The sequence below is a fragment of the Oncorhynchus nerka genome, linkage group LG18 (assembly GCF_034236695.1).
Source record: "Oncorhynchus nerka isolate Pitt River linkage group LG18, Oner_Uvic_2.0, whole genome shotgun sequence".
NCBI classification, from domain to species: Eukaryota; Metazoa; Chordata; class Actinopteri; order Salmoniformes; family Salmonidae; genus Oncorhynchus; species Oncorhynchus nerka.
Genome location: NC_088413.1, coordinates 17,821,850 through 17,832,708, shown reverse-complemented (window position 1 = coordinate 17,832,708; position 10,859 = coordinate 17,821,850). Strand labels below are relative to the sequence as shown.

The following is a 10,859-nucleotide window of genomic DNA, read 5'->3' as shown; positions in this document are numbered from 1 at the left end:
AAGTCTAGGTCCAAGAGGCTTCTAAACAGCCCAAAGCCATAAGACTCCTGAACATCTAATCAAATGGTTACTCAGACTATTTGCATTGCCCCCCCCCTCTTTCACACCGCTGCTACTCTCTGTTGTTATCATCTATGCATTGTCACTTTAATAACTCTACCTACATGTACATATTACCTCATCTAACCGGTGCCCCCACACATTGACTCTGTATCGGTACCCCCCCTGTGTATAGTCTCGCTATTGTTATTTTACTGTTGCTCTTTAATTACTTGCTACTTTTATTTCTTATTCTTATCCATATTTTTTAAACTGCATTGTTGGTTAGGGCTTGTAAGTAAGCATTTCACTTTAAGGTCTACACTTGTTGTATTCGGCGCATGTGACTAATAAAATCAAATTTGATTTGATTAAGGAATCACAGCAGCTCTATGAAAGGCATTTTCATCTGCAACATCTAAGTAGGATGCCCCACTACAGCACGTTCAGATAGAAATATATCATGTAGAATATACATGCTACTCATTCATATAGGAATCATGTCAGTTACAAGACATTTCTATCTGCACCATTTGGAAAGAAATAGGCTCGAGGCTCGGCTCTCTCCTCTCGACCACTATTAAAATCTGGACATTTCAGTCATCAATTTGCGCCCTGCATCAACATGATTTAAAAATAGCCTCTCTGGTATGTAAATGTGGAATTCCTACCTTAATGTTCTTAGTCTAAAATCTGCAACCTCACTGTTCAAATAATATTGTTGCACATGAAATATACCAAATATGAAGTTTGTATGTAAACAGTCGGCCACCAGCCTGCCATAACCTCTTCAAATGTTCTAGCTCAGAGGTCAAGGGTTAAAGAGGTCATCATGAACTGTGTGTGTATGTGGAGGGGGGCACCATGACAACCGTGTGAACTCACCAGTACTATGGGCTTGGATAAACAGAACATCATGTATTGGCCTAACATCTCTAGTATAGCCTAGCCTACTGCTGTAACCTACTACAATTTTAGCTCACTTTCAAAAAATGTATGGCTGTGACTTGACCTTTTGCTTCTATAGAATAGGCTATCTAACTAGGGTATATTATGCTATATCAATACTAACATCTAATTTGATTGAAGTCATTGTGATAGGCAAGGCAGCTATTTCATAACATTATCTCTACATTTAACTGAAGTCACACTCTTTGACACTAATTTCTAGTTTCGTTCATTTTCCTAAATGTTTTCCTCTAAAAGCACACAGTGGTCTGACCACAGCACAGGAGAGGTAAATTCTTCTCATTCTCTACCTACAGCGAGGTCATTGTTAACGCTCTACCTACAGCCCGGCCATTGTTAATGCTATACGATGGCACTGCTGACCTACACGAATATAACGGCGTTCGGCCCAACACTGGGCCCCCCCATTCACTCTGAACGGACGCGAACATTACTGTCCCACCATGCATTCAACCGGTACTATATTATCTGCTGAGTCAACAAGGCGCACACCCGACCCCATAGGAAACAAATAAAGGGAGAGAGAGTGGTGGTGGGGGGGGGGCGGGGGGGGGCTCGTGTATTGCTCACACGGCCGCGCGCACCATAGGACACATTTACGCACGGATACACTGAGGGGTGCCGACATAGAAACACGCGCACGGGCGTGTTAACTTTACCCAAAACTCACTTACACCTCACTCACACAGACATGATGAAACGCGCACACGCACGCACGTTGTCGCCAGTGGAGACACGCGGGCCACCGTGGACTGCGGTATAAAACAGAAGAGCCCGATTCTCACAAAACTCTACGTAAAAGGATTGGCGCGTGAGAGAGGAGAGGAGACGAACCAGGTAAGCCCCCGGTCCTGGTTGAACCGAATAGCCCATGGTGTTTCAACAGAAAGGATTTAGGCCTAGGCTATCCACCGCCGTAACACTCATAATTGGATAAACATTTTGAGAAGTATTTCTTAGCCTATATTTATAAAAAATATTAAATGTAATTGTAGGCCTAGTCCAAATAGGGTTCGTTGTTGGTGATGGAATAAATATAGGCTGTTATTAGAAATTGATAACGTTAAGTTATTGGATTTTGTGTTGGCTTATGTTACAGTATGTTTTATAAAATGGTTTTAACCAGTTTTTAACTTTTACATTTAAAAAATGTAAAAGTTTTAAGGATTGTCACAACATCTTTGGGGATATGCTATACTAGGCTCCCATTACCTTTTATTAGACTTTTTGGATGATGGCAGTAATGTTAGTTGTTTGTGGTTCCATAAATTGGTTCCATCAGAATGGAAATAATAATAATAATAATAATAATAATCTCGAACATGAGGACATTTCCAGACATCATCATTAACATATTTCATAGATTACTGGGAATGCTTAAACAATATTAAAGGATTTTAATACATTGAATTGTAATCTATCCTAGTTTAAATGAAGAAACTTCCCTCTCATGCCACCTCTCTCTCTCCCTCTCTCTCCCCTTCTCTCTCTCTCTCTCTCTCCCCTCTCTCCCCCCTCTCTCTCTCCCACCTCTCTCTCTCCCCTCTCCCTCTCTCTCCCCCTCTCTCTCTCTCTCTCTCTCTCTCTCTCTCTCTCTCTCTCTCTCTCCCCCTCTCTCTCCCCCCTCTCTCTCCCCCTTCTCTCTCTCTCTCCCCCTCTCTCTCTCCCCTCTCTCTCTCCCCCTCCCCCTCTCTCTCCCCCTCTCTCTCTCCCCTGTCCCCTCTCTCTCCCCCTTCTCCCCCCTCTCTCTCTCTCTCTCTCCCCCTCTCTCCCCTTCTCTCCCCCTCTCTCTCCCCCTCTCTCTCTCTCTCTCTCCCTCTCTCTCTTCCCCCCCCCTCTCTCTCTCTCTCTCTCTCTCTCCCCCTCTCTCGCCCCCTCTCTCCCTCCCCCTCTCTCTCTCCCCTCTCTCTATAGACATGAATAGAGCTACTAAAACCCACATGACCTCCCCCATGTTTTTCCCTGGCATGGGTATGGCCCCTTTTTTCAAGGTGATCTCACACACACACATATTTAAATAATCGATTATATGATTTACACAAACACACTAATATCTATCTATCTGTCGCTGTAGGTGACTGTGTTTGAGCAGGAGCACTTCCAGGGCAAGTGCCAGGAGTTTACCTCTGAGTGCTGTAACATCCAGAACTGTGGTCTGGACAACATCCGTTCTATCAGAGTGGAGAGTGGAGCGTGAGTCTCTTACAACCCTGGTTGTCTGTGGAGGCTGTGTGTGTGAGTGGAGGTATCGGTGTGTGTGTGTGTGTTGGTGGAGCGTGAGTCTCTTACAACCCTGGTTGTCTGTGGAGGCTGTGTGTGTGAGTGGAGGTATCGGTGTGTGTGTGTGTTGGTGGAGCGTGAGTCTCTTACAACCCTGGTTGTCTGTGGAGGCTGTGTGTGTGAGTGGAGGTATCGGTGTGTGTGTGTGTGTTGGTGAGTGGGGGTATCTGTGTTTGGTGTTTGTCTGTGTGGGTGGGTGGGTGGGTGGGGGTATCTGTGTTTGGTGTTTGTCTGTGTGGGTGGGTGGGGGTATGATTCTCTGTGCTGTAGCCTGTTGTCATGCATGGTCAACCATTGACCACCAGGGTGGGGTGTTGTCCCTCTGTCCTACTCTTTTCTCATTGTATTTTAATCTGTCCCCTTCTCTTGTTGAATGAAATGCAACATGTCAGTAACTCTCTCCTCCTCTCTGTCCTCTTCTATCTCTGAATGTAACATGTCAGTAACTCTCTCCTCCCTCTCTTCCCCTTCTATCTCTGAATGTAACATGTCAGTAACTCTCTGTCCTCCCTCTCTGTCCCCTTCTATCTCTGAATGTAACATGTCAGTAGCTCTCTCATCCCTCTCTGTCCCCTTCTATCTCTGAATGTAACATGTCAGTAACTCTCTCTCCTCACTCTCTGTCCTACTCTCTTTCCCTTTCTATCTCTGAATGTAACATATCAGTAACTCTCTCTCCTCCCTCTCTCTCCTCCTCTCTGTCCCTTTCTATCTCTGAATGTAACATGTCAGTAACTCTCTCCTCTCTCTCTCTCCTCCTCTCTGTCCCCTTCTATCTCTGAATGTAACATGTCAGTAACTCTCTCTCCTCCCTCTCTCTCCTCCTCTCTGTCCCTTTCTATCTCTGAATGTAACATATCAGTAACTCTCTCTCCTCCCTCTCTCTCCTCCTCTCTGTCCCTTTCTATCTCTGAATGTAACATATCAGTAACTCTCTCTCCTCCCTCTCTCTCCTCCTCTCTGTCCCTTTCTATCTCTGAATGTAACATATCAGTAACTCTCTCTCCTCCCTCTCTCTCCTCCTCTCTCCCCTCTTCTATCTCTGAATGTAACTAGTCAGTAACTCTCCTCCCTCTCTCTCCTCCCTCTGTCCTCTCCTATCTCTGAATGTAACACGTCTGTAACTCTCTCTCCCCCCTCTCTTCCCCTTCTATCTCTGAATGTAACATGTCAGGAACTCTCTCCTCCCTCTCTGTCCCCTTCTATCTCTGAATGTAACATGTCAGTAACTCTCTCTCCTCACTCTCTGTCCCCTTCTATCTCTGAATGTAACATGTCAGTAACTCTCTCTCCTCCTCTCTGTCCTCTTCTATCTCTGAATGTAACATATCAGTAACTCTCTCTCCTCCCTCTCTGTCCCCTTCTATCTCTGAATGTAACATGTCAGTAACTCTCTCTCCTCCTCTCTGTCTTCTTCTATCTCTGAATGTAACATGTCAGTAACTCTCTCCTCCCTGTCTGTCCCCTTCTATCTCTGAATGTAACTAGTCAGTAACTCTCTCTCCCCCCTCTCTGTCCTCTTCTATCTCTGAATGTAACATGTCAGTAACTCTCTCTCTCCCCTCTCTCTCCTCCCTCTCTGTCCTCTCCTATCTCTGAATGTAACATGTCTGTAACTCTCTCTCCCCCCTCTCTTCCCCTTCTATCTCTGAATGTAACATGTCAGTAACTCTCTCCTCCCTCTCTGTCCCCTTCTATCTCTGAATGTAACTAGTCAGTAACTCTCTCTCCCCCCTCTCTGTCCTCTTCTATCTCTGAATGTAACATGTCAGTAACTCTCTCTCTCCCCTCTCTCCCCTCTTCTATCTCTGAATGTAACTAGTCAGTAACTCTCTCTCCTCCCTCTCTGTCCTCTCCTATCTCTGAATGTAACACGTCTGTAACTCTCTCTCCCCCCTCTCTTCCCCTTCTATCTCTGAATGTAACATGTCAGTAACTCTCTCTCCTCACTCTCTGTCCCCTTCTATCTCTGAATGTAACATATCAGTAACTCTCTCTCCTCCTCTCTGTCCTCTTCTATCTCTGAATGTAACATGTCAGTAACTCTCTCTCCTCCCTCTCTCTCCTCCTCTCGGTCCCTTTCTATCTCTGAATGTAACATGTCAGTAACTCTCTCTCCCCCCGCTCTCTCCTCCTCTCTGACCCTTTCTATCTCTGAATGTAACATGTCAGTAAACTCTCTCTCTCCCCTCTCTGTCCTCTTCTATCTCTGAATGTAACTAGTCAGTAACTCTCTCTCCTCCCTCTCTCTCCTCCTCTCTGTCCCTTTCTATCTCTGAATGTAACATGTCAGTAAACTCTCTCTCTCCCCTCTCTGTCCTCTTCTATCTCTGAATGTAACTAGTCAGTAACTCTCTCCTCCCTCTCTGTCCCCTTCTATCTCTGAATGTAACTAGTCAGTAACTCTCTCCTCCCTCTCTGTCCTCTTCTATCTCTGAATGTAACTAGTCAGTAACTCTCTCCTCCCTCTCTGTCCTCTTCTATCTCTGAATGTAACATATCAGTAACTCTCTCCTCCCTCTCTGTCCTCTTCTATCTCTGAATGTAACTAGTCAGTAACCCTCTCTCCTCCCTCTCTCTCCTCCTCTCTGTCCTCTTCTATCTCTGAATGTAACATGTCAGTAAACTCTCTCTCTCCCCTCTCTGTCCTCTTCTATCTCTGAATGTAACATATCAGTAAACTCTCTCTCTCCCCTCTCTGTCCTCTTCTATCTCTGAATGTAACATGTCAGGAACTCTCTCCTCCCTCTCTGTCCTCTTCTATCTCTGAATGTAACTAGTCAGTAACTCTCTCTCCTCCCTCTCTCTCCTCCCTCTCTGTCCTCTCCTATCTCTGAATGTAACACGTCTGTAACTCTCTCTCCCCCCTCTCTTCCCCTTCTATCTCTGAATGTAACATGTCAGTAACTCTCTCTCCTCACTCTCTGTCCCCTTCTATCTCTGAATGTAACATGTCAGTAACTCTCTCTCCTCCCTCTCTGTCCTCTTCTATCTCTGAATGTAACATATCAGTAACTCTCTCTCCTCCTCTCTGTCCTCTTCTATCTCTGAATGTAACATGTCAGTAAACTCTCCTCTCTCTCTCCTCTCGGTCCCTTTCTATCTCTGAATGTAACTAGTCAGTAACTCTCTCTCCTCCCTCTCTCTCCTCCTCTCTGTCCCTTTCTATCTCTGAATGTAACATGTCAGTAAACTCTCTCTCTCCCCTCTCTGTCCTCTTCTATCTCTGAATGTAACTAGTCAGTAACTCTCTCCTCCCTCTCTGTCCCCTTCTATCTCTGAATGTAACTAGTCAGTAACTCTCTCCTCCCTCTCTGTCCTCTTCTATCTCTGAATGTAACTAGTCAGTAACTCTCTCCTCCCTCTCTGTCCTCTTCTGTCTCTGAATGTAACATATCAGTAACTCTCTCCTCCCTCTCTGTCCTCTTCTATCTCTGAATGTAACTAGTCAGTAACTCTCTCTCCTCCCTCTCTCTCCTCCTCTCTGTCCTCTTCTATCTCTGAATGTAACATGTCAGTAAACTCTCTCTCTCCCCTCTCTGTCCTCTTCTATCTCTGAATGTAACATATCAGTAAACTCTCTCTCTCCCCTCTCTGTCCTCTTCTATCTCTGAATGTAACATGTCAGTAAACTCTCTCTCTCCCCTCTCTGTCCTCTTCTATCTCTGAATGTAACTAGTCAGTAACTCTCTCTCGTCACTCTCTGTCCTCTTCTATCTCTGAATGTAACTAGTCAGTAACTCTCTCCTCCCTCTCTGTCCCCTTCTATCTCTGAATGTAACTAGTCAGTAACTCTCTCTCCTCACTCTCTGTCCCCTTCTATCTCTGAATGTAACTAGTCAGTAACTCTCTCTCCTCCCTCTCTGTCCTCTTCTATCTCTGAATGTAACATATCAGTAACTCTCTCTCCTCCCTCTCTCTCCTCCTCTCTGTCCCTTTCTATCTCTGAATGTAACATGTCAGTAACTCTCTCTCCTCCCTCTCTCTCCTCCTCTCTGTCCCTTTCTATCTCTGAATGTAACTAGTCAGTAACTCTCTCTCCTCCCTCTCTCTCCTCCTCTCTGTCCCTTTCTATCTCTGAATGTAACATGTCAGTAAACTCTCTACCTCCCCTCTCTGTCCTCTTCTATCTCTGAATGTAACTAGTCAGTAACTCTCTCTCCTCCCTCTGTCCTCCCTCTCTGTCCCCTTCTATCTCTGAATGTAACATATCAGTAACTCTCTCTCCTCCCTCTCTGTCCCCTTCTATCTCTGAATGTAACTAGTCAGTAGCTCTCTCTCCTCCCTCTCTGTCCCCTTCTATCTCTGAATGTAACTAGTCAGTAACTCTCTTTCCTCCATCTCTCTCCTCCTCTCTGTCCTCTTCTATCTCTGAATGTAACATATCAGTAACTCTCTCTCCTCCCTCTCTGTCCCCTTCTATCTCTGAATGTAACTAGTCAGTAACTCTCTCTCCTCCCTCTCTGTCCCCTTCTATCTCTGAATGTAACTAGTCAGTAACTCTCTCTCCCTACCCCTGTAGCTGGGTGGGCTTTGAGCATCATGACTTCCAGGGCCAGCAGTTCATCCTGGAGAGAGGAGAGTACCCCCACTGGGATGCCTACAGCGGCTCCCTATCCTACCACGTGGAGCGTCTCATGTCCCTGCGCCCCATCTACTGCGCTGTGAGGACTGTGTGTGTGTGTGTGTGTGTGTGTGTGGGGGGGAGAGAGAAATACAGCAAGAGATGGATACATAGAGAGCGTGGGAAAGAGTGTCAGTATTCTATGTTAGTGTTTATAAAAGACAGTATTCTATGGTAGTGTTTATAGAAGACAGTATTCTATGTTAGTGTTTATAAAAGACAGTATTCTATGGTAGTGTTTATAAAAGACAGTATTCTATGGTAGTGTTTATAGAAGACAGTATTCTATGGTAGTGTTTATAGAAGACAGTATTCTATGTTAGTGTTTATAGAAGACAGTGGTCAGTATTCTATGTTAGTGTTTATAGAAGACAGTGGTCAGTATTCTATGTTAGTGTTTATAGAAGACAGTATTCTAGGTTAGTGTTTATAGAAGACAGTATTCTATGTTAGTGTTTATAGAAGACAGTATTCTAGGTTAGTGTTTATAGAAGACAGTATTCTATGTTAGTGTTTATAGAAGACAGTATTCTATGTTAGTGTTTATAGAAGACAGTATTCTATGTTAGTGTTTATAGAAGTCAGAGAGAAGGATAGACTGTATGTACAGTACTGTATGTGTCAGTCTGTATGAGAAAGCAAAAAGGATACTAACTAACTGAGATTGTGTCCTATCCCCTCCCACTCTCTCTCCCCTTCTCTCTTTCTCTCCCTCTATCCTGTCTATCCCTCTATCCTCTCTCCCCCTCTATCCTCTCTCCCCCTCTATCCTCTCTCCCCCTCTATCCTCACTCTCCCTCTATCCTCGCTCCACCCTCCCCCTCTATCCTCTCTCTCCCTCTATCCTCTCTCCCCCCTCTATCCTCTCTCCCCTCTATCCTCTCTCTCCCTCTATCCTCGCTCCACCCTCTCCCTGTATCCTCGCTCCACCCTCCCCCTCTATCCTCTCTCTCCCTCTGTCCTCTCTCTCCCTCGCTCCACCCTCTCCCTGTATCCTCGCTCCTCCCTCCCCTCTATCCCTCTCTCTCCCTCCCCCTCGCTCCACCCTCTCCCTCTATCCTCGCTCCACCCTCTCCCTGTATCCTCGCTCCACCCTCCCCCTCTATCCTCTCTCCTCCTTCCCCTCCCAGTCCCACCAGAGCAGTCGTATGCAGATCTTTGAGACAGAGAACTTCATGGGCCGCAGCGCTGAGCTGTGTGATGATTACCCCTCTCTGAGGGCCATGGGCTGGTGCATGCCCGAGGTCGGATCCATGCACGTTCAGTGTGGCGCGTAAGTCAACATTAAACACAAGCACACACTCACTAATTAGATACTGTACAAACCTCAGGAGGTTGGTGGTACCTTATTTGGGGGGGGGGGGGGGCTTGTGGTGACTGCTGGATCGAAATAAGTGTAATGGTATCAACCACGTGGTTTCTATGTGTTTGATGCCATTCCATTTGCTCTGATCCAGCTGTTATTATGAGACGTCCTCCCCTCAGCAGCCTCCACTGACACAAACACACTCCAATCTTGCTATAGTGAAACAATTAAAGCAAAACATTGTGTGACAATTCTATTGAATGTCAAGCGAAACTCCACTCTAAGCCAAACATGTCTCTCCCTCCCTCTGCACCCCACCTATCACCCTCTCTCTCCCTCCCTCCCTCCATCCCTCCCCCTCCGCTCCCTCTCCTCTCTCCCTCCATCCCTCCCTTCCCCCCTCCGCTCCCTCTCTCCTCTCTCCCTCCATCCCCACAGCTTTGTGTGCTACCAGTTCCCCGGCTACAGGGGCCAGCAGTACATCATGGAGTGTGAGAGACACAGTGGAGATTACCAGCACTGGAAGAACTGGGGCTCCCACTGCCAGACCCCCCAGATCCAGTCTATCCGCCGTATCCAGCACTAACCGGGCCCAGAGCGGACCGTACCCCTAACAGAGCCCCAGGCTTCGGCCTAGGGCTGGGTCTACTGGGGCCTTGTCACAGCACGGCCAACACAAACACAGTCAGTCAGAACCATCCCACAGTTTCTACTAACACATCTCAACTCCGTCACGGACGTCCTCAGATACTCTGGTTGATAACACAACAGGGTATTATTCCTACGAGAGGCGACTCGTATATCAGTGCCGTAACGTCAACAGCAACGTGAGACGAGTTAAGTCATCACTGTAACACGTTATAGAGGACCGTTATAGTGTAATAACAGTCTTGCAGGTTGTAGTATATATATCACAGATATATATCAGGGACTTTGGTTCACCAGCACCAATAACAGCAATAGACAGTAGTGGTGAGAGAGGAGGAGGAGGGAGATCATCACTGACCAATAAACTCATGCTCAACTCAGACCTGGCTCCTGTGTTCTTCTTGGGTAGTATATGTTTGTACACATTCACTATATACCGTACTATACACTGGGTAGTTTGGATACTGGATGCTGATTGGCTAAAACAGCATTCAGCCGTGTGTATGTGAGACCGTATACCATGACTATGACGTTGCGTCTTTTCCCCTTTATTAAAATGGCTACATCAACAATAAGTTGGTATGACGATGTAGAAAATAAGCGTTTGATGAATTTGAGAGAAAACAAAACGGAAAGAACACCGTGAAACAAACAACGTGGTCACTTACCTGCTTCACTGACTGGTGTGTAGAGAAGGGATACATTGTGAGTTTTGGAATACAACAAAAACGGAGCTGTACTATATGTCTTCATACACACATCTACTATATACTGTACTATATGTCTTCATACACACATCTACAATATACTGTACTATATGTCTTCATACACACATCTACTATATACTGTACTATATGTCTTCATACACACATCTACTATATACTGTACTATATGTCTTCATACACACATCTACTATATACTATATACTGTACTATATGTCTTCATACACACATTACTATATACTGTACTATATGTCTTCATACACACATCTAC

The 10,859-nt window shown here is 45.6% G+C and overlaps 1 protein-coding gene across 1 annotated transcript; it reads left to right on the top strand.

Moving 5' to 3' along the window:
- Window positions 1–1,737: 1,737 nt before the first annotated feature.
- On the top strand, window positions 1,738–10,248 carry cryba1l2 (crystallin, beta A1, like 2). The gene is made up of 6 exons (XM_065003612.1): window positions 1,738–1,845; window positions 2,923–2,999; window positions 3,083–3,201; window positions 7,811–7,952; window positions 9,043–9,185; window positions 9,657–10,248. Exons 2-6 carry the CDS (start codon window positions 2,925–2,927, stop codon window positions 9,802–9,804), a joined length of 627 nt encoding a protein of 208 aa, XP_064859684.1. The 5' UTR covers window positions 1,738–1,845; window positions 2,923–2,924; the 3' UTR covers window positions 9,805–10,248.
- The last annotated feature ends 611 nt before the right edge of the window (window positions 10,249–10,859 follow it).